At 27.4% G+C, this 24,930-nt stretch overlaps 2 protein-coding genes across 5 annotated transcripts; both read right to left on the bottom strand.

The window, feature by feature from the left end:
* Window positions 1–21,042, bottom strand: LOC107448406 (N-acyl-phosphatidylethanolamine-hydrolyzing phospholipase D). 4 transcript variants are annotated; one of them, XM_043042938.2, is made up of 8 exons: window positions 20,797–21,042; window positions 18,262–18,810; window positions 15,949–16,247; window positions 12,055–12,241; window positions 9,724–9,872; window positions 9,271–9,385; window positions 5,524–5,577; window positions 1–3,531 (listed from the first exon to the last, which is right to left on the bottom strand). In XM_043042938.2, the coding sequence occupies exons 1-7, from the start codon at window positions 20,839–20,841 to the stop codon at window positions 5,548–5,550; spliced, it is 1,374 nt and encodes a 457-aa protein (XP_042898872.1). In that variant the 5' UTR covers window positions 20,842–21,042; the 3' UTR covers window positions 1–3,531; window positions 5,524–5,547. The 4 variants fall into 4 exon arrangements, with proteins under 4 accessions (XP_042898872.1, XP_042898871.1, XP_071043341.1 ...); XM_043042937.2 differs by having other exon boundaries at window positions 1–1,119; XM_071187240.1 differs by having other exon boundaries at window positions 1–5,577.
* Window positions 21,043–23,834: 2,792 nt separating this feature from the next.
* On the bottom strand, window positions 23,835–24,413 carry LOC107448393 (zinc finger MYM-type protein 5-like). Its single transcript, XM_016063564.2, has one exon. The coding sequence runs from the start codon at window positions 24,411–24,413 to the stop codon at window positions 23,835–23,837; it is 579 nt and encodes a 192-aa protein (XP_015919050.2).
* Window positions 24,414–24,930: the final 517 nt, after the last annotated feature.

Genomic DNA, 24,930 nt, shown 5'->3' with positions numbered 1-24,930 from the left:
TTTTAGGAAGAGGTATTTTTTTTATTAGAAACATAAAATGGCTATAATTTTTTTTCTTAATTAACATTGAAAAGAATTTTTTAGATACATTAATCAAAACCGTGAAATACTGCAATACAAGAGAAATGAAAAAATTAGGTATGTCAAAACAAAACAATTCTTATTATAATTCTAATGTTAAAGAAAATTGTACAAATGAATAAATTTTGCTCCTTTGTTTCATGCGCAATTAGTAATAAAATAAAATCTAGGCTAAAATGTAAACTCAAATTTATACAGAAAGAGAAAATAAAGAATTGCAAAAATATTATAACACAAGAATAGCCTAGAGATATACAACAAATAATAGAAATAAGAAGCAAAGCAAACTGCTAACAAAACAAGGTAATAACTAAAATAAACAAACTAATATCTAAACACTAGAAATCATAAATCATACATGTGATCTTTTTATTGAAAAAAATTTTCTTAAGGATATTTTAATTATTTATTTCTTAATTTTATCAAGCAAGAAACCAGATTTTAAAATTTCATAAATATGAATTGCAAAGTGTATACAAATGAACCACAGTAAGTGATTCAAAAATAGTAATATAGTAGTTATGCAATAGTAGTTTTGTAAGTCAGTTAAGTAAAATATGAATTATGATTTATTGTTAAATCATATAAATTGTAATCTAACTTAATATTAATGTGAGTTTTAATTAAATAGCATAATTATGAATTGCAAATCTCCTAAGTATCATTATCTGGTCTAAATTGCAAAACTAGTCATTACGAATTGCAATACATAAATAGTGTTAATATGAATCACATCAATGTTAATAAAGTGCGATGAACAAAAATAGTTTTTATGGAACGAAAAAGTGACTTTTTAAAAGAGCATTTTAATGAATTGCACTATGCAAATCCTAATTCACTGAAAATAAATAATATAACTAAAAAGTTGGATTTTCACAAATGTGATAAATTAAATTAAGAAAATTTCACTAATTAGTATAAAAATCACATGTATGATAAATATCGAAATTTAAAAAATAATGAATAGTATGGGGAAAAAAATACTTTTTATTTTTGACTAGAATCTCATCCAAAACAGTGTAAGGTACAAAAGCAAATCTAAGTAAACAGAGAAATAAGATGGTATCTTTAAATGATAAAAATCACACAAATACAAAAATGCTAGATATAAGTTTAATAATACTAGAAAATTCACAGGAACATAAAATATTTTTATGAGAAATATTAAAGCAGAAAAAAATGGATGACACAAGAGTTTCTTAAAAGAAGCAAAATTATTTATTATTATAGCTATATATATTTAATTACAGGTAATGAATACTGCTACTATTTTTTAGTTTCAAACTAATCAAAAATTAATTTTAAAATTTAGTTTAGAAAAGGTCATTGAAACCTTGGTAAAAAGGACATCCTAAAGAATAAACAAATTGTCTCATAAGAGGAATGTCCACTTGTGAGAAAGGCACTTTAATATAGAAATTTTATTTTGTAAATTGTTTAAAATTAAAAAAAAAATAATATTTGAAATAATTATTATTAATTAGTGTTAATGTATGAAAATATTTTTAATTTTAAATTAAATCAACATTACTGCTCATTTCTCTTCAAAAAAGTTCAAAAAGTCCAGCGAAGCCTCAGAAAATGGACATGCTCAGGACTGAACAAATTCTTTATTAAGAGGAATTCACTAAAGAGAACAGCATTCTAATAAAGAAAATTTAAAATGAATATTATTTGTTATTTTAAAAAAGTATTAAAAATAGTTCAATGAAACCTCAGGGGAAAAAATTGAACCTTTGAAACTAAATAAATTGTTTGTTAGGAGCAGGGTGCTTTTTTAAAAATTTATTTATTAAGGTTGTATTAAGAGCAGTGTTGTCTTTAAAAGCTGCCTTTTTGAGATGACAGATGTCATGGTATTACATGGTAACTGTCTAGAATAATTTTAAACTTACAGCAAGTACTTAGGAAGAGAAAAATCATAAAATAATGAAAGATACGTACAGCTTTAAAACATAAAATTTAAATCACATTTAACTTTATATATAATTAACACTAATTTTGCTAAAAATCTAAATTTTATTACAAAATATAAATTTTATTTTTTAAGTTGACTTTAAAATATAATTTTTTTTTTGAAATGGAAGAGAGTCTAAATATTTTCTCTTCTACACTGTGTGTGTATATATATAATTAAAATTATTACTAGAAAAAATAATTTGCTATAAAATATAGTATATAGTCTACTTACAATTTGTTAATAAGCTTAAGACAAGCTAACATAACATTGAATGTGAAATCAAATATTTAATTTTTGAAAAAGAAATAATTTTTTTTAGAAATTGTTTCTAGTTTTAACTTTCGAGCTTTCTGTTTCCAGTTTTTATAAAAAGACAAGTTTAAAAATTGGAATAAAGCAGGTTCAAAGATGACCAAAAGCAAACCACATATAAAATAAGAAGTTTTAATTTTCAGGGTTCATACAGAGATCAGAAGAAGAAATCCAAGGACTATCCAAGGAGTTCAAAATTTTAAGAATTTATCAAAAATTTTAAAACTTTGAGTAAATGATAACAAGAACGTTTTTTTTTAAATTAAAAAGCAGTTATTATAAGGAACTTGCAAAAATTTACATTTAGCATATTCTTTTTCTAGCCCTTTTGAAATAAATTTTAACTTTGTCAAACTTTATCAAGAAAAATAAATAAAGTTATCACTTTTACACATAAATACATTTATCTTGTTAAAGTACAGATGTTAAAGACTAACATAAAAACCTACCAATCTTTTATTTTAAAATTTGATTACGTAAGAAAATCTAAGACATTTTATACAAAAAAATCGCAGTAAATTATTAATTAAATTTGCTTATAACATGTAAAATTATTTGCTGTTATTTTTTTCTTCTAACTTTTGCAATTCAATTTTCTTCTCTTTTAAAATTTTACTTAAACTATTAGATTTTGACAGCCAAGTCATATCATTCAGTTTCCCTGCTTGGACAGCAAATTCATCAGCGGACATAGTATGTTCATCTATGCACGCAATAATCTAAGGAGTTTCTAAGGACTAATTTGGAAATCTAAGTAGTTCCAAGTACTTCTTGGAGACTTTTTTATTTCCAAGGAGTATAAGGAGTCTGTACGAACCCTTTAATTTTTATTTATGATATTAATAATTATTGTAAGCAGATATTTAAAATTGTAAGCAAGAGTATTGCTCATTTATTTATTTCTTGAAAAATCTAAACATATTATTTTAAATAATCAAAAACATTCTTCGGGCATAAAATTTTTAAAAAAAAAACAACAAACAAACAAAAAACAATTTTTCTACCTATTACTTAAACATAAGAAAATTAATTACAGCAAAAATAGTAGAGTCAACATAAATTTAAGATGAAAGAAAATTATTACAAAAATGTTATTTCTGGAACTTCTGATGTTAAATATTTTGTTAAGAGCAAAATTATACTTGAGAGAAGAGCACTAATGCTGAAAATGATTTAAGCTAAAATGAAAATAATTAGCATTAATATTATTGGAGTTCTTTAATATTATAAATATTAATATAAATGATAAATGGGAACCTATAAAGCTATTTACAGATACATTTAATTCCAAACTCTGATAGGATGTCTTTTGAACAAATTAAAATCTTGACAAAAAATTCTATGATAATTCTAGCTTCCTCAAATAGGAAAAACATTAAGGCACTATTGAAAGTGATTCGACTTATCAATCACTTTCAAGGTAAATTTACTCAATAAAATAATTATAATAAATAACACCAAGTAAATGAAGCATAATAAGAGTATTGTTAAGGTCCATCAATTAAAATCTCAGCTTAGCAAATGAAAATCTAACCATCAAATCAAAAGTTTATTTTATTTATTTGTACGTGATAAAAATTACATTTTTTTTTTTGTATAAAACAAGAAAACTCTTTGAATAGCTCTTGATCTAATAATCAGATTTTGATGTACCAAGATGAAATCTTAATGGTTCAAGGGGTAGGCCTCAACAATAATAGAACGATTTTATTTCTCAGGGAGTCTAAAAATTTTGACCATAAAGCTCTAAAAAAAATATGTAAAGAAGCAAAAAAAAAAAAAAAAAANAAAAAAAAAAAAAAAAAAAAAAAAAAAAATATGTAAAGAAGCAAAAATAAAGACATAGTTTTACTCTACCATAAAATTATTATTAAAAAAAACATATTCAACTTTTATAAGATAAAACATAAGTAATATTTTTGTTAGACAATCATCTTTAAGTAATATTTTGTCTTTTTTGTAAAGGAAGGGCTTATATCGAAATTTAAGAACTAAAAGAAAGAGTTAGATGCAAATTTTCATACTTTCTGCTCAGTGACTTTTAATAAACCCTTTTCTCATATAAACATAATAAGGAAGATAAAGAGTTGAATGAGAATAAATAATAAAGGGAAAAGATTTATATACTCATGACCTACAATCCTTTTTCTTTTGAAATTTAAGCAACTTATACTTGAAATTTAAATTACAAATATAATATCTGCTTTTATGATTAAAGTTATAGTAAATAAAGTAACTTTCTGGAGATTGCTGTTGCTCTAAGAAAAGAGTTTTAAGTCCACAACGGCAGGCTTGATAAGCTTAGAATTCAAAAGAATGTTGTATTTTGATCATCATGCGGGAAAGCTGCCAATGAAGACTAAACAACTAGACTACCATTACTTTAGAAGGGTATGCTGAAAAAGATATTTTTAACATGGATGAGACATGTTTTAGAGCCAGGACAAATAAGAGCGGAATAATTTACAGATTCCAAAGGTGGGAAACATGTAAATAAGATGATAACTCTATCTTTTTGTGCTAGTAACGCAAGAGAAAAATTTAAGCCACTGATTATATGAAAATCACAAAAGCCATGATGTTCAGAGGAAAACACATTACTAAAATTAGAATTCTTTAGAAATTAAATGGAAAAGTCTAGATGTCATGTGCAATTTTTGAAGAGTGGTTTACAGGTTTTAATAAAAAAATGGTTAAAAAAAAGGAATTGTTCTTCTTGTGCTAAACAACGTAACTTGATATAAAAGAAAACCTATTGCTTTGAAGAACATAAAATTTCTATTTTTACCTAAGAATCAATCATACACAGCCAACATGAATAACTGTGAATGCTTCTGAATTGGCCAAGAAGATCACTGTGGCTTATACAGAGGAATAGTGTATATCTGATAGTGGAGAGACTTGGATTTAGTTTCAGTTTTTAAACGCTTGGCAAATTGTGGTCAAACAAATTTTGCGACAGAAAAAAGAATTTCTATTTAATGAAACAAAGAGTGTCAAAAAATTAGGTTAATGTAGGATAATTCCATATTAAGTAAAAAAATAAGATTTTTAGAACTGATTTAATAGGTAAAATTTATACAGAATGTTAGCTAAGTAAAAGAATTGAATTGATCTTTATTCTTATCTTTATTTTCTTTTTTAAAACAAAATTCAGGAAGGCTACTGACCTCATGGATTTTTAAGTAAGTGAATCATTTACGGCAAACAGTATTTTTGAAGTCCTGAAATCAGATAAAAAATATTGTTTGTTTGAATAAAGAATCTGGGCAATGAAACAGGACTCTGATGCTTAAAGCAGAAGAGTTTGTGAACCTAAAATTATTAAATTTTAAAATATTTCAGTGATAGATAATCCACTTCCTTTAAATCAATTTATACACAATATGTAGAGTGACTACCATACAAAATATTTCTTTTTTTGCTACAAGACATGAAAAAACAAACATACTGCAAACGATACAACTTGGAACATTATAAATAATATGACTATAATTTTAGAATCGTTTTATGCTCTCTTTCAATTAAATCTTTCTAGTTGTTTTCAGTTCAAAATGCTGGGTAAAAAACAACCCTAAGTGGGAAAAGAAGAAAAAATTGAAACAAACTAAGTTTTCTTATCATTACTTTCAAATGTAACCTGCAACATATTTTAGTTGGTCAAAATTATATATAAAAAAAGTAATAATCAAAAATTTTTTTTTTACATTTTAATACTACAAACCTTGCAATGACATTAGAGAACCTGAAGATAAAGTAAATATAAAGTATACCTCAACATTAGTTGTTATATATGCTTAAAATTTACCATATACAAAATTTAAAAACAATACTAAGTTTAAAACCAACCCATTTCTCTAATCTATAAAACTTTTTTCAAACTATTAGGGGAAAAATAGCACCAATCGATTGCAAATAATTATCACAAAAACCAATTACTTTTCCGTAACAAAAATTATTTTTTTTAAATAAAGTTTCTTTTAGTTAATCTTACTTCAAAATAAGATTAATCTTATAATACATAGATTCAAATGAGTCTATTATCAAGTTGGAGGGGAAAAAATTACATATTAACTATATATTACATAAAATTATATAGCATATGCAAGTCGCACATAGTTAACACATTTGCAATGATAAAATATATATTTTACCTGATAACATATAACAGGTCATGTACAAATTTTAACATTAAAATACAAAGAGCAAATCATTTTCTTTTAGTTTCAATGGTTCTTAATGTATTATAAATAGATACACAAATAATCACAAAAAGTAAAATATCAATAATTTAAAACAAACTTAATTCACATCCAAATGTAAATCAATTATACATTAGCATGATAATTTGGTATGTATGAATAACTTATGTACAAAATGTGCACACTCATAAGGAACTTAAAATAAACTATAACAATCTTAAAGGAACAAAAGGAAATCAATATTAAAGTCCTATAACTCAGACAAATGGTTAGTCAAAATATTTAAGACCTTATTATTTGGCACTGGCATAATTTCTCTTGACTAGATTTGTTTGAGCAATTAATTTACTTTCACCATGTCTCAAAGTGAAAAAATTCTCAGGAGGAATTTCTTGCTTATCCAAACTATCTCTTAATTTCCTAGGAGGATCCAGATAATACTAAAAATAACAATTGATAATACACATCAATGCATTTATTTATTATTTTTTTGCAATTATAAATGTTACAACATTAAAATCTGCTTTAGTCGAAGTTATATAACTAGATATACATTTCAACATTACTGTTAAACATAATTAACATAACTTAAATAAAGATAACAAATGTAGAATTAAAATTCGATTTTCTAGAAAATAACTCATGATCAGCTAAACATATTAGAAAATGGAAGCATATCATCTTTCCTAAGAACATATGATCTATAATGAACAGAACAAGCCATACCAAATAAACACAGAGACTCTAAAGAAATTAAAGTTGAATAATGTATCAACAGAGGCAAAAAACTTTTTTTAAAAACAACTAGGTACTCTGCTTCTCAAACCATGAAACTTAACAATAAAATAAGTTTACACCATTTCTTAGGATTGCAATAAAAATTCAACTCCTAAAATGAGTACTAACTCAGAAAGTTATACAGACTTCCTCTTTTTCATAACACAAGTAACAGGCAATTATTAATCCTTAATATAATTGTTTTGAAATTATGAGTGGTAAGAGATTTTCATTATCACTTTCATGTTCAGACTTTGAAAAAGTCTTGTTTTCGAAAACCATATAAAGTTATTTTTTTCTAAAGAACAAATAGTATCTATAAAAAGAATAATAATTTCTGAATTTAATGTTAATTTGTGAAATTTTTCTTTAAAGTATGAACTTTTGAAGCATATAAAATGTACAAATATACAATCCATTATAAAATTTTTTATTATCCTTATACTCTTTTAAAGCTTGAAGATTCATGCACATCGCACATTATCAAACTCTAGAGTGATAGCTGTAACTCTTTCAAAAGTTTTGAGTTATGAGACACCATTTCAATGCATTGGTAGTTTTCAAAAAATGAAACCCCCCCCCCAAAAAAAAATCGCATTTTTGAAATGTTCTGAGCTTCCCAAGTTAAATATGCAAATTTTTTCCAGAATAAATACAGGTGTAGTAAATAAATAAAACTTTCTAAATTAAATAAATATAAATTAGTGCATAAAAAACAAGACCATAGCTTCCAAATTCTGTGCTCTTCATTGACAGTTTTTTTAAGCTAGTAAAATAGTAATTGAATTTGTAACTGCATGAGGAAATTTTCAAGACTTTATCTAGAAGTTAAAAACTGAATTAAAATAAGAATTACGCTTATTAAAAATGGGCTTAAATAAATTATATGCAATGGAAGTTTGAGAACATATTAAATTAGTTTTATTTAAAAAAATCACATCTTAAAACATAAATCTTGCTATTTTAAATATAAAAAGAAATTCTACCACAAAACTGAGAAAATTTGCTTTGGGATTAATATATTAAAAGATTTATTGTTTAATAAAAATTTTACTAAAATATTTATGCATTTTTACACTGGCATAGCAAAGGAAAAGTACCTTTTTTAATAATTACATTAAAAACTTGTAATCATTTATTGATAATTATGAAACTTTATTAATTTTAATTAATCATTTTTCAAAAAGACAGAATATTTTTAAAAAATTGTAAAAATCTTGCAAAAAAAACTTAGTTCATCCTTTTAACTTTATCTTTTATTAGCATTAAAGCATTTAAAAAAAATTTTTTTTTTATAGGTTTTAATGTTAATGAAAGACATTTAAAAAAAAAACCTTAAAAAAATCACTTTAATACAAATTCATCAAAAAGTTAACATAAACAAATAATTATAGGCATAATAAACAGCATATTAGGTCATACAGTTTTTAAATAAAATATGCTTTGTATTAAGAAAAGATCAGAAATTAAATAGAAGCTGGAAAATCTACTAGCAATCTGTTAAATGATTATAAAAGAAAAAAAAATTCAATTTAATACATGTGGAATAAGAAAACAACTACCCCTTATGATAAATATGCATTTTTTTAAAGTCGTATTTGTGATAATTTATTAAGTATAAATTAAATGAAAACCACTTTTGGCATATTTCATCTTATTTACAATAAGTAAATACGGCTTTATTATATGGTTTCAATAATAAAAATTTTCCGATTTTCAGCATCGTCCTTCCCCTTTTATGCCACCTCTCCCTTGACGTCAACCAAATATTCAAGAGTATAATGTATGACAAAGGAATTTAAGCTGAAAGTTGGAAGAACTTTACTGTTTTAAGATGATTGTAGGTTCCACAATATCCTTTCTTCCGAATATAGAACTTTTAACAATGGTACTACAACAATATTTCAATAGTATGAAAACTAATGAATATTTTCTTACTTCATTTGCTAAGTTGAATGTTCCCCAATGAATTCCAAGACTACGTTTACTACGCACATCTGAATGTATTTGCACTGCTTCTTCAGGATTAACATGTTGATATTTCATAAACCATCTAGAAAATTTAAGCTAGTAGTTACTATTAAAATAAAAGTGGTTAACAAAATAACAGAATACTTTGAAATTTTGTTTCAAACAGCAATCTTTTATTTACTTTCAGTTTGAGACATACTTTATCATTACTTAGCATTACTCATTTAAACTTTTAATAAGGCAAGTAAGATAGTATATTTCAATTTCATAGAATTTTTTAAAATATGTAAAAACAAGAAAAAAATTCTTATTAAACCTGGAAAAATTGGTAGGATCCAGTAGCCTATGTCAAACTTGAATTGACCAATATTTTTATGTAATAAATTCTTTTATAGCTTTGAATAAATAAATCATGCATACCTAGGTTCATAAGCTCCAATTGGTATTGCAGAAAGATCAAAAGGCCCATGAACACGCCCAATCTGTTTGAAAGCATCACAATATCCAGTATCACCAGCAAAGAAAAATCGATATTTAGGACCTAAAATACACCAGCTACCCCATAATACCTGAAAGTATTTAAAATGATTAAGGAAACAATAAAAAAGAACAACAATAAACTCAATAAGTCACAAGATTAATAGGGAATGATTGAATGACAATTGACCAAATTAAACCTCTAAGAGTTGCAGAACGAAATAGTACTTTCTTACTTGAATAAGCTTTGTTTAAACTTATCAGCACTAACTAATATAAATTACTATTAAGGATATTTAACTTCAAGTATAAAATATATTATTCTTTGATATTTTCTGCAATCAACTAGGAAATTGTTATATTAACAAAATTTTTTGAATATTTTAAACATAATTTTTAATATAACACACGTTTTTAAAATAGCCCTTTTTAAAAATATATCTTCATTGATAATAAATGTTTTATTTTAGGGTAAATGGAATAATAATTTTGTTCTATAGAAGTGTAGAAATTTATACAACGTCAAAAAAATGAATGTATATTCCAAATGTGTTTGCACCAATATTCTAAATAAACAGATACAAAGATAGTACATATAGTTAAACATTTTGCTTGTGCAAAAGAAAAAATTTACTACTTGACGTGTCACCCTCTTTGTTAAAACGTCACAAATTCAGAAAATATGCAAAAATTGACACAATAAAAAAATTTGGTGAAAAGTTTAAAAGTATAATTTTACAGTAAGAGAATTTTGATGCATTTTTTTTCTTTCTTTCTTTTGTTTAAATACTAGTAGCACTAAATATGAAACTAGTGAATTTAAATAATCAAGAAAACTTTGTTACACTAGAATGGACTTTCAGTGTTTTTTAGATGTCATATCATCGTCTCTACTCTTGATATCGTCTAAATGGCAATTTGGGATCGTTTATTATTTCAAATATTATAGATTTCATGAATTCTAACATTTGACAAAGTTCTGTTTTTGTTTTATAACATTTATCTTCGATAGTAACTTTCAACACTATTAAACATTTAAAATGCCCCCTACTTGCATAAACTTCTCCTCATGCTAAGTCACGCTATAAGTTCTCTATTAGGTTGAGGTCAGGAGAACTAGCAGGCCATTTCAAAGTTTCAACATTGTTGGCTTGAAAACAATATTTTGTTCTATTACTCGAATGAATAGTCACGTTGTCTTGCTGATATATTCAATTTTCTACTGCAAGAAATTCGGCATTTGGTAAAAAATAGCTTGCTAGGATATTTTGGTAAATTCGTGAATTAATTTGTCTGAAATCAATGCAAATGAACCCAGACCATTGAAAGCAAAACATCTTCAAGTCATTACAGAGGCTCCATCTAATGGGCCCTAGGAGAATATTTATGTTTCATTTTTTAAATTATGCCAATAGCACTTCCATCAATCTAAACCATCCAAATTCCACTTTTTTTTTTCACCAGAAATTTTTTTTTTTATCCATTGGTTGCCCCAGCTTATGACTTATTGGCTGAAGTTTAAATGATCTATTTTGTGCCTCTGCAGCCACCGAAGTTTAGCCAATTTTGCTGCATAAATGAATCCTCTTGATCTTCTCTTTCTATTATGCGCTGTTTTTTGGCAAACATTTAGGTTAGTCACAAGAATAAGTTTCCCAGTTGGATATTTTCCAGTAGTTACAAGACAATAAACTTTTTATTGATCGTGCAAGGACATAGCTTCAGTCTTCCCCCATTATTCTTTATATCATAATCGTCTTTTAATCTTAAGAAAATATTGACTATAGTCTTTAATTTTCTTATCTTTATTGCAATAGCATGGCTACTCTTTCCTGTTGAAGAAGAAACATTAAGCTATTCAATCTAACATTCAAATTCTTACATCTCACCATCTTCACAAAGAACACCAAAAGTTCAAAGAAATGACAAATTTGAAAATTGAAGTGTTCTTACAACCTTCATAGTTAAGCTAGTATAAGTATATTTATTTTTAAAATCTACTGGTGGCCTTAAAGTCTTTACACAGGCTGAAATACTAATTTTGTGCATACCACGCTTTTTCTGATAATTACATAATTAAAAATTATGTTTGTTGCTTTATTTCTAAATAGTATACTTTAAGAATTAACAATAAAAAAAGGGAATAAAATATTGTATTTTTTGATTTTCATAAATATTTTCAGATTTTACTCAGATGGTATATACTAGAAAATAAGGGATAAACAAGTATTGTTTTATGAAAAGAAAATGATGAAAAGTAAAAGAAAATGATACCTTGTTATCATCTCCAATACCACGCTTACTCCAATGCTGAGCAGGAGTAAAAACAAAAAATGTATCACTATGTTCAGGAACACAATTTTCCTCCCACCAGTCTAATTCTACTACGTTCTCACATCCAACATCTTGCATCCATGATTGAAGACCCAAAGGTACAAACCAGCGTATATCCGTATTGAATCTAAGAACAAATAAACATACATAAAAAATTCTTCACTTGTATCAATGTTGTTCTGACATATTTTAACAGAATTTTCTTAGTCTGAAAACATAAATAATAGAGATAAACTTAAAGCTAGTGTAGTCTTGCTTTTGCCGAAGGAGGCACAATTTATGTTTAGAACAAATAGGAAACTAAGTCTAGCTTCTTGAATAAGTAAATAACATGGGAAAATACTTGGTAAGTGGATGCTGTACTAAAAAAACAACTTATAAAAAAAGCAACATACTTTGAGTTCACACCTTCATTCCAAAGGATTGTACACAATAGATAGCCTTTTTTGTCCGATAAAAGACAAAAATTCGCCCTATTCAACCTTCAGCACTATCAACCATGTTGTTTTTTTAGGCAAACATCCACTTATTCAGGTAAAAATTTTAAATTAACACTTTAATTTCATAAATTGCACATGAAATAGTTTTCTTTACTTATTTCTTGTTTGTAAAAATAAGTAGGTTTATGAAGTAATGATTCGATAGAGTATTTGTACAAAGTCAAACCTTGATATCACAGTCCCAAAGGGTAGCGCAAAAAACTTCTTTATACTGAAAATTCAGGATATAATAAATTGAGTATTTAAATTGTATATAGAATATATTTAAAAATATAGTCAATTTAATGACTTAATTGATATTTTAAAATTTGTATATCGTGTATTTACTTAAACAGTTACTTCATGCAATGCTAATTTCTTAGTTCTTCATTTGATTCTACATTTTACTGAACCTCTGCTTGATCATTTTTCTCTTCTAATACAGTAGAGAACCATTTATCCGGTATCCAGATAACCAGGAAACATTTTGATCGGTTTTCCCGCCATTTTAAACTAGAACGATTACCAAAAAAGCGGAAATTGTACTCATCCTTGAAGTAGGGGAAAATGTAAGGAAGGGGAGAATTTCTTTCCCCGTTTACCCAGAGAAACGTCATTTCCTCCATGACCTTGAAGGCAAGAAAGGGAGGAATGTTTTATTTTCTCCTTTAGGCCGTCAATCAAGCTCAAGGGTGTGGCATGCTGATTTCGTTTTCTGTTTGATTTACGAGGGGGGTGGGGAAAATGCATTGCATGCATATCAGTGAACAGAAGATGAAAGAGAAAAATATATTTATCTATTTGACATCGTTTAATAAAAATATAATCTTTTTCTTCTGAATAAATTCTCATTCTTTGGAAGTGTGGTATCATTTGCAAGTTTTTATTGATGTGGAATCACATCTGCTGTAATTAAATATCATGTTTTTATCAACAAAAAAAATAAATAAAAGGAGAATTGTTTATTAATTTAAACATAGGAGTATTTTATGAAGCAGATTGCAGTTTTGTTTTTCTGATTCCACTACGTTAGATATTTTTTTCTTTTTGCGATAAATTTTGCACTCAATAAATTAATTCTTTTTATTCATAAATTTTATCATTAGGTTTTTTTAAAAAACTCTGTTGATCTTGCCTTGTTCCGGGTTTTAATATTTATGCTAGTGCCTTTTTTAACTATCGTTTTGGTTCGATAATTTTCAAGTGTTTTTATTTAGATTAATAAGTTTTCCTTTTATCTTATCGTTTCCCCCGTATAATTAGGTATGAAATATATTGCGTTATTTAAACATTGGTTTTGTTTATATTAGTTAATTTAGGAATTGTAATTATTTTTAAAAAATAAATACGAGAATTTTGTATTTTTTAAACTTGTTTTTCTTGTCTAAACTTGCAAATTTTTTTTATTCTTTTAAATGCTATTTTTCTACCATTTCTTTTTTTCTTTTTAAAGTTAGGAGTACCTTTCTTTTTTCTCTTACTTTATGCATTACACTTTTTCCTTGTAATTCGGGTTCGATAAAACATCGATTAACAACACTTTTTGGTCGATCCAGAAAACCGGGAAATTCAGACATCCGGGATAGCGATGGTCCCGAGCATCCCGGATAATTGGTTCTCTACTGTAATTTTATTTCTCTACTGTATTTTAACCTTCCAATATTTGTAATTTTTTTCAAATAACCACACACTGCAAGATTACTGCCTTTGTTAACTATATCATCATAAGGACACAGATTTCTCTTGGATTCATTAAATTAAATTATCTTTTCTGTCTATATATCATCTTTAGAAATGGGTAACTTAGAAAATTTCTTTTCAATTTGCCAGACAGTCTTGTACTTATATGAACTTAAAAAAGAGATTTTTAAAGTTATTCAAGAAAAGTTTAAGAAAGCATTTTAATTTTTCAGACATTAAGAGAAAAAACATTTTTTTTTTGATAAATTAAAAATATTTTGTGAAAGTAAGAGTCAGCAAAAAATGTATTGGTCTTATACACATTAATAGGATTCAAGGCAGCATGGCGTCAATTGTTGCCAAATGTTCTATAAATGTCGCTAAAATCATACACGTGAGCGACAAATTTGTCGCTTGAAATTTACTAGATAATAATGATAGTTTTTTTAATCGGATTTCATGCAATTAAAAAAACATTTTCACTAATTTTACTGTTTTATCCAAGGTATTCAAATGAAATAACTGAAAATGTCTGTTTTTGTTTTATTCCTTTTAAATTTAAAAAAATTCAAATTTTTTAAGTTTGAAATTTTAAATTTATATCTTGTGATATGCATTGCATTTATGTTCTGACAGGATAATTGTTCATTAATAAAATAATATTTGATGTTCTTTTAGAATTGACATTTTTTTAAATTTTATAATTTTTAGATAATTAATTTTTAATATAATATTTTATTAGCTCTTACTTTCTCTGTCTTCTTCATTTATTTATTTGGTCTATGCATTTGAATCTCTAGGTCGAATCTGTTTACTAATATTACTTTAGCTTTCTTTCTCTTAATTTTAATACTTACTAATCTTCAATCATTATAGGTATTGTACCAAATTAGATTTAGATGGCAATTAATTATGTTTGATGTGTACCATAACATAAATTGTGTAATTATAAAGTTCAATTTTTTTTTCAAGTTTGTCTACTATAATAAGTTTTTGGACCACTAAATGAATATTTTCATTGCAGGTGTTGACCCTACTTATTAATCTTAACTAAGGGTAAATAAAAGCTTAGGGTGTCTTTATTAGTCTATTTTTATCCAATTTTGGTGGAAAGAGAAAAATAATCTGTTACCACAGTGCAATAATTTAATATAAATCAGAAGTATTTTTTGTTTATAAAATGTATATTTAATGGTTATTGTTATATTCTAACAATGAATTTTGAAGTAAATAGGGTTGCAATATTTGTTAGCATTTTTCGCATGTGACAGAAGTGGCATCAACAAAAAATTGAAGAAAAAAATAATGGACAATAAAAAAAAATTTATGCAGGGCAGTAACAGAGCAGTTCTATGGACCACAAAGAAAGATCGCCTAATCCCATAAATGTGATCACCATTCTCAAAGGGTTTATAACAGAGTTTCAAGCATAGTTAAAATTTTCAAATATATATCGTCTTCTGAGTATAAGCAAAGAAAGACTTTTAATGAGAAAAAATAAGCTTAACATTAAATCAACTATTTCTTATAAAATAATCAAGTCAAACAAATCATTTCTAGTTAAACACAAGCACAATTGAATAATAATAAACATTTTAACAAATGAAATATAAAAACATTTTAGAAAAGTAATAAAGAAATAAAACAAGAAACAACTAGTGTTTATGATATGTACCTTGCATTTAAAAGTGTTACAGTATTGAGGTCAAGATGATCATAATGAGAATGGCTAATTACGACAGCATTGATATGAGGAAGATCATGGATAGAACATGGAGGATCTCTATAGCGTTTTGGACCAACAACTTGACTTGGAGAAGCTCGGTCACTAAATATTGGATCAGTCAAAATATTTAATCCATGCATTTGCACAAGAACTGTGGAATGTCCAAACCAAGTGATACGAATGCCATCATCAGGTATTGAAAGTTTCGAAAATTTTTGTTTCATAATAGGCAAAATTAGTTCAAGCTCCTGAAAAGTGAAATTCATAATCTTTATTTTTTTTAAAATACAAAAATTTTTCCAGTTAAGTATTGCAATTAAGGATTTCCAGTGTGAACAAGATATTTTTAAGCTTAAATATTTTTCATAAACTGAAAGACCATATTATCTTTCTAACTGCTATTGTCTGATATTTAACTAAAAAAAATTTGAAAACATGCATTCCCAAAAAGGTTTTGCCATAAAACTTAATTTCAAAACATTCTATTAGTACAAACAAAAGGAAAGGTAACATATTTAAGCATTATAAAATAAATATGAGCTTGAATTCATTACAGGAATTTTTCTTTCAAGTGAACTGAAGCATACTTTTAATTCTAGATAATATTTGAAGTTATAAATTCATTAAAAAAAGAAAAGCTTTACTTTTACTCAATATTTTAAAATATCAACACTTAATAAAAAAAAAACACTACAAATTTGCGAACTTATACAAACTGGCATCAGTAAAACTTTTTATGAAGAATTTTACAAAGCATAATAAAATAAATTGAAAAGTAACACTACATTGCAAATAAATTCTAAATTCCTCACAGGATTGCAATTTTATTAAGAACAGAAGCAAATTCTCTTTAATTTGTTAAGTTAAACTTCAGTTATTATGTTTTAATATTTAGAAAATGTACAGAATTATCGAAAGCATCTCAATGAATTCAATTTTAGTAACACAATATTTTTTTAAGAAACTTTAGTTTGTATATTATAAAATCTCCTTTATTAGCAATATTTAGCAGATAACTAAGATTTACCAGGCTTTAATTTCTTAGGAACAAAAACAACTTAAGCAATAGTCACAAAAGTTAAGAGTAAAAAGTTTTTCTTTGTTGAACCTTTTATTGTTTTATCATATTTCCAGCCAATATTTGAATTATAAATTTATACACTAAAAATAAAATGCTACACATAAAATAAAACAGAGCATCATAAAATGTCTTCTTTAAAATTAGCAGCATATGAAAAAGTTAGAGCTGAAATATAACTAGGCTTTAAAATCACATGAAGATCAATCTTGAAGTTTAGTTTTAAAATAAAGAGAATATGAATCTCAATGCCTGATTTAAAAAAATTTGTGAATAAGAAATAAGATTCATAATTTTTAAGTCACTTGAACACAATCATAATAGTGAATGAATAAGAAACTTAATATTTGAAACTGAAAAAAATAAGAACTTTCTTTGAAAAGACACATTTTTTTAAAATTAAACTGAAAAGAAAGCTATAGCCTGAAAGTCAAATACAATGAAGTAATTTCCGGAAAGCACGGCTGAGCCAAGCAGTAAAAAAAAATCTCATATGCTATCCCTAATTCAGTCAATGATCTAAAATATTATTCTGCCAATCTGTGCGTTAAGATAAGGAAATTTTAGTTTTTTTTTCTTCTCCCTTTTCCAGTAATATTAAACAAAATTTATGCGACGTACTAACGTATATTAACGCTGTTAACGTATATTATACATACCTGAATTAGAAATGATTTCACTTTCTGTAGCAGCAGACAACCTTGGACTTTTGCACAGAAGTTTTTATGAAAGATAAATGCTTTAAATCTAATTGCATAACATAAATAATATATATATATAGGAAAGGAAAGTATCAAAATTCAGCCCCACTGGCTGCTTAATGTATGTATATCAAATAAACTATTGAAGTTTTAAAAAATTTGTTGAGCATTTCATGAAGAAAGAAAATTACGTCATGTCTCATACAAAATTTTTCTTTCTGTTATTGTATTTCAGAACTTTAAAGTGGTTTTCTAATTAAAAATATGGCACTACATATTTTTTATACTATACTTATATTTTTTAATGAAATATTTGCGGACATTACATGTGTTTTGGGCATAAAAAATTTATAAAAAATCCAGCCACAAGGATGAAAGTTTATTAAGCATTTTCAAAGAACATTTCAACTTGGCTTAATTGCCTAGTTTTGATTCGCTTATAATGCTAATTTAACCTAGAGAATTATAAAGAATCAAACCAACCTGTTTTGATGGTACTCTACTGTTACTCTTGGTTATGCCAAATTTCAATACATTAGCAAATGTAGGTGGCCTCCAAGTAGGCCAAGGATTTTGAAATCTACCAGCAATACACAAAGATCTTTGCATATCAACGCGACCCGGGTGGACTACAGAATCTCTTTTGACGAGCGGTAAACTTTTAGTACTAGAGGTTTTTTTCAAAATGGACGTATGCTTTGACTTAGGTACTGGTAAAAGGTTTTTTGACAAAGTATTCTCCTCTGGTATTGTAAATTTGTCAAGGTTAAATCCTACTGTCCGAGTGGGAATATCAGACCTATGGCAATCATATGTGTATTTATCAAATCCTTCAGAGCATATCATTGAACTTCGACGAAGAAGGCCTTCTTTTCCATTGCAGTTAATATCCTTAACAGAGCCAGGTGTCTTTTTCAAGGTGATACCAGCTGGCATAACAGACTCTGATCTACGAAACACGCCAGTTTTGGTCCCTTTAGGTTTTTCACTTATAGTTACCTTTTTGGATGTCATGTTCACATCTTTTGAAAACTGAAAAAATACAATAAATAATGTGTGATACAACTTAAATACAAAAATGAAAAATAACATTCTATTTCTAAAACTAACTCGAAATGAAGAACAGATTTTATATATGAAATATATTCTTCAATCCTAACAACTAGATGAAATTCGATGGATAATCTCTAATTGTAACGATTTTCTAGATAAAAATCTTATTACATTAGATAAATTTGAAATCCACGTCTCTATTTATGCGCATTACCATATCAACTTATATGTGTACAGAGTAATTTTCAATAAGATAGACAAATGGACTTAACAAAAATAATTTAAAACATATTAACAAATCCTCACTTAAAGTTTTGAAAATATAGTTGAACTTGTTTATTCTCAGTCCTAATGAAATGAGACCTGGGACTCAGCAAGAAATTTATTAATAAAAAGTTTGTTTGATGCTAAAAATCTGCAAGAAACTCTTTCTATATAATCATAGATTGGATTTAATGAAAAAAAATTCTGAAAAATTATTTTATCGAAGATGTTGGAGAAAAGCACAATACTTTATCTCAAAATCTTATTCCTTTTGAAAGAGTTTTAGATTTCTCTCAATAGAATAAGTAAATAATAATAATAATATAAGATCTCTGATCTGTAGATAATAAAGGTGCGGCAGCATATGGAAAATAAATTACAGGTTGCAATTGCAATATCTAACAAAAGGTGTTTCAATATGCAAATGATTGAATAAATTCTACCTCTTGTTACGTATCCTGGCCAAATGTTTACGAATCAAATATCTACTTTGTTAATCGACATCTTTATAAAGGATAATTATTAAGTTCTTTAAACAAATAATGTAAAAATATTGACGTTTTTAGAAAAAAGCAAAATTTAGTTACAGTTTTAATGCTGTTCAAAAATAAAGCGAAACTTTAGAATGATCTAAAATATTGATTGCTTAAAAAAGAAAGAGAACATAGAAGATTCATTAATAAAATAGTTTTGTGTATCTTTTGACATCAAGGAGTTGTTCATCAAACAACTGTCGAAGAAAGGTACATCATTTATAAACAAATCATATTTCTTCTGCTATAAAAATAAAAGCAACAAAGATAATCCCCTTTGTAAGCATTTTCTTGTCCATTTTTGTGCATTAAGATTTTTCAGTTTTGATAATTTCAGCTGAGTCTGTTATAATGCACCTTAATTTAACAAACAAATTGTTTCAGTCGCTTATTTGTAATTTTAAAGAAGTTTAACTGTCCTATCTATGTAGATACTTAAAATGATCATGCGATGAAAAGTTATGAGAATTAACTGCATCTGCCAACCCAACCCAAATTAAATGTCAAATAATACAGAGAGCATTTCATAGGACATTACTGACCAATTTGAGTAACTCATAAAAAACCATAAAATGACTATAAATCATAAAACCCATAATACTCAATGGATAAAAAAAATATATTAAAATAGTATGCTATTTTTTTTATAAGCAATTAAAAAAATATAAATTAAAATTTTTTTTTATACTTATTGAAGTTTCAAAAATTCAGAAATATTTCAAGAATTTTATTCAATAAATTTCAATTACCCCTTAAATGTCCCGACTTTAAAAGGTTTTCCAAACAGCCTGATTAAAAAAAATCTAATGATAATAATCACACCACTAAGTTATGGCAGTACAAATGATAGCATAAATGACTGTGCAAAATTATTTCAATTGTTCTGACTAAAATGAATAAAACTTTAGAGCAAATAAATTGAAAAATTTGAACATTAATTTGAAGATCCATTTCAAACATTATACTTTATTAAATAAATCAACCCAAATATTGAACAACTGCTAATTTAAAATAAAAATCAATATTATCATACAGTGTTGTTATAGTTAAATAATGACAAGTCATAATAAATATTTTCTTCTGAATAATACTTCGACATTCATAAAACGAAATCATTTTATAATTTTTATTTAATCACACCCTAATATTTAACAACTAAAGAACTCACCAGAAATTTCAAAATTTGAGATAAAACTTCTTTAAATTTCCACATGATTTATGCTCCATTCTAAACAAATAAATGTTAAACAAGGACTATTATGTTAACTCAAACTTTTAGGATAAAACTCTAATTTTAAAGCTTATAATTCAACATTCATCATTTCTCAACTCAAGTTCTTTTTATTGCAAAAACAAAACATTGGATAAATAAGATGGCGAAGATAGGCGACTAGCTTTTCTTCAAGCAAAGGGTTTGGCTTACAGCTTAAATAGAAAACTCTCTGTAGCCGAGATTCTGGTCACATCAACAAAGTTATAGCGTTCTCTTTCGGTAGTAATCTAAATTACTCATAAAACGAGCGCCATCTGTAAGGAGAACACCAGCTCCATGTCGAGGGTCTCCTACACGGTTCTCTTCCATGTTCATGTGAAAGTTTTACGATTAGAAAGGGTAAGTACCAACTTTTACTGTGTCAGTTACAAGCTAATACAAATACAGCTGGGTATCAGTTACAAAAAACTGATATTTTTTAATCAAATTCATATCAATATTAAATTAGATATTAACTGGATTAAAAATTATGCATAACAACTTTCATTAATTTCATTAAGTACGAAAATAATTTATTAATTTTTATTCGCTTAAAATGCAGACTTAAGAATATTTTTCTCCTAAAATAAAATGGCAGTTAATTTAAACAGTATAAAAAATTACAAATATTCTATAAAAGAAAATAATAAAATTTTTTGCATGTGTTCATTATAGTTACTTTCAATGAAGTCTTAATCTAAAGATTTAAACAGCTTATAATAATTATCCTAAATTTATGCGCAAAGGCGAATCAAAAAGTCAAGTGAACATGTGATGGACAAAAAAATGTACAGAGATAAGGTTATGAAACTTTATTATTCTTGAAACATGGTATTACACTATTTTTCAACGAACGAACCAAAGTGGCTTAAAAATTTAACGTGTTAACATTTAACGGCCTAAACATTAAACAAAATGGCCTAAACATTCCAACGTTGCACTGATTTATCCATACTCCATTCAAAGAACTCTTGGTGCAAGTTCCATAACCAGAGGTAAGTGTAACTCTTCTGTAAATCAGGCTTATACGTAGGATGATTGAGAATTCCACACTTGATCCCCCGGAGGTGCATACGGGTCTGTGCGGCTGTATGGGGTCATGCATATAGTCCTGATTTAGCCCTTTCGGATGAACATTTATTCGACAGTCTGAAAAAGCACCTTCATGAACAACCTTTCCAGACACTTCAAGAGGCACAACAAGCTGCACTTACCTCTAGTTATGGAATCTGGAGCAAGAGTTCTTTGGTCGAGGCAATGATGAATTATTTCCACTGTGGAATAAATGCTTAGACCATTTTGATTCCTTCTTCAAATAGTAGTGCGATACCAGGCTTCAAACATAATAAAATTTCATTCCCGTATCTCTGTACGTTTTTCTGGCCATCAAAAATTCTCCTTTCTCTTTGATTCACCCTTGTATTAAAAACATCTGAGTGATAATCTAAATGTAATACTAAACAAATAGTTTTAAGTTAATTTACGTCCTGATAATTTAATCAGCTTACAAAAAATCACTAGAAAATATTTTAGAAACTAAATTAAAATTATTCATTTAAATTGCTTTTAAAAACCGTTTAAGGGAAGACAATAAGAAAAATTTCTTCTGAATTTAAAACATTAAGCATGAAATGTTTGAAATACAGGGTGATTCTAATTAAAGCAGCAATTTCAAAAATCTATAATTTAATAACTACTCGTCAGAATGACCTGATATTTTAGCAGAGGCAATGGATTTTGTTTGACGAAAGAAAAAAATAGTTCAAAAATCCGCTGATAGATGGTGTTGTCAGGGTTCACATTTCCTGGAGATATGCAAATTACTCTGCTATAAAAATGAAGAGCACCAGCTCCTTGCCTGAATGCTTCATCATGAATTTGACTATGAAAGATGGCGCTCTGCTTTTGAAACTTTTTTATAAGAACAATGAGTGTGCACTTACAGCTATTAGGAAGTTTCGGAGATTTAAATTTATAAAATTGGGTTCAATAGCTACAAAAGGCCAGCAAAAAATGAATGCTAAATTCGAAGAGACCGATTCATTTGACGTGAAATGGGGTAGAGGAAGTAAACTAGTTTTAACTGCGGCAGTGAAAGATGCGGCTACAGCATTAGAAGAACAGACGAACAGTGATGCTGGAATCAAAATTTACAGTTTGCAAAAGTTTGCTGATGGGGTTAGTATGACTCAAAATTTTGTACCAGATCACAATAGAGCATATAAATTTGAACTGCTTCAAATTATTTAATAATCCGCTAGCCTCGTCTCTGATCATATTATCGATTTCTGAATCTTCATATATGCTGTACGATGCATATGCATATATGCATCGTGAATTGGACCAATTTGAAACCGCAGAGCTTTTAATGAGTTGACTCGACTTTCCCATCGCGTATCACTCAATGGTTTTAGGGTGTAAAGTATCAATATATTTCCGAAATATTGCCCAACGAAAAGAAGAGGAAGAAAAAAATTTATGTAACTTTTGAACAATATTGAAGTTGGCTGCCTCAAACAAGGATTTTGCCAAATCGTTTACAACCAAATTTAGCGAATGGCTGCTGCATGGAACATAAAATGCACTGGGGTTTATATTTCTGATTCTTGTTTGTACTCCCGATTTTTCTCCTCTCATACTGGGACCATTGTCATACCCTTGACCGCGCATGTTTTCTACTTTAAGCCTATTTTTCTCTAGCTCTTCTAGTAAAACCTCCGACAATTCCTTAGCTGTTGATCTCTCAATGGGTAGAAAACCCAAAAAATGCTCGTTGATATTTACTTGAACTTCAGACTCTGATTCCTGTATGGAGACAAATCTTACCACAAATGTCATCTGTTCTACTTTACTTGCATCGGGAGTACAGTCAAGAATCACGGAATAATACTTGACCTTTTAAACTTGCTCATTGATGTGGTACTTTATGTTGTCATGCAATAAATTGTTTCATTTTATATAGTTTTCCCTAGATATGTAGCTTTGATTTCTTCTTTATTGAGGACTCTGCGAACGTGTTCCTCCATTTTTGGATCAAACTCAGCCAATAGCTGAATTAACTTCAAAAAGTTTCCATTATTGTGTTCATACAGTTTATCGCTTGTTCCTCGAAAAGCTAGAGAGCTCTCGCATAGTATTTTAACGACTGATATAATGCGTAAAAGAACTTCAGACCAGTGATTTATCTCAGAATCAATGAGTCTCTGAGAAACTGCACCTATAGTTTCACCTATTTTCAATCTTTGCTTCAATTCAAGCCATGATTTCAAACAATCTATATGAGTTTTAGCATTTTCATGATGTGCTAAAGACTCCCCTAAATGCTTCCAGTCTTTAAATCCCTGATTGACAAGAGCGCTCAAGCTAGATGGTGCAGCAAAAAGTCGACATGGAAAACAGTACAAAGCGTTTTTAAATACGGAATATACCATCCATTCTCTTAAAACCTCTTCTCCATTTCTAAGCCTTTTCTTGTATCCTTGTATTCTTTCATCGTACCAAAGAAAAAGAAGGGAAGCACATTTGAGAGGCATAAGGAAGCGGTAAAATCTTTTCGTACCCAGCATTGACTCGCGTTTGCTTTGCTGCCTTTAGTTTCTTGTGGTGCCTGTCATTTTTAAAGGCACATTAGTTATGTGCCTCTTACGCGAGAAAATAAAGGGTAAATTTAGCTTGTACCTTTTATATAAGAGGTACTATTTTTAAAGTGTACTCCCTACATTTTATTTTTACATTTGTAATATATAACTACCCAATTTTTTTTAATACGAAAGACAAACTAAAACAAGCAAAATGAGAGATACTCTGCCAATTTATGGGCATCTAAGCTCACACGATTAACACCAAATCCCCCCTTCATTGTAGGTACCTCCACTGGCCCCAAAAAAATTTGATACCACACAAGACATTTTTTGATGTAAACTCTAATTTTTGAATCCCCCCCCCTTGTGCGCCACTGGCTTAAAAAAATAAAATGCATTTTATTTAACTCCAGACTCAATTACCTTTCATTTGATACCACACAAGCCATGTTTTGATCTGAACTCTAAT

Source organism: Parasteatoda tepidariorum, chromosome X1 (genome assembly GCF_043381705.1).
Source record: "Parasteatoda tepidariorum isolate YZ-2023 chromosome X1, CAS_Ptep_4.0, whole genome shotgun sequence".
NCBI classification, from domain to species: domain Eukaryota; kingdom Metazoa; phylum Arthropoda; class Arachnida; order Araneae; family Theridiidae; genus Parasteatoda; species Parasteatoda tepidariorum.
Note: the sequence above shows the minus strand (reverse complement) of the source record. Positions and strands in the feature narration are given on the sequence as shown.

Coding starts and splice junctions, on each gene's coding strand:
- LOC107448393 (XM_016063564.2), bottom strand. CDS start 24,413: ATGCCTCTCAAATGTGCTTCCCTTCTTTTTCTTTGGTACGATGAAAGA.
- LOC107448406 (XM_016063585.3), bottom strand. CDS start 20,841: ATGTGGAAATTTAAAGAAGTTTTATCTCAAATTTTGAAATTTCTG. Junction 18,811..20,796: donor CTCAAATTTTGAAATTTCTG/GTGAGTTCTTTA, acceptor GTATTTTTTCAG/TTTTCAAAAGATGTGAACAT. Junction 9,873..12,054: donor GTATTGGAGATGATAACAAG/GTATCATTTTCT, acceptor AAATACTTTCAG/GTATTATGGGGTAGCTGGTG.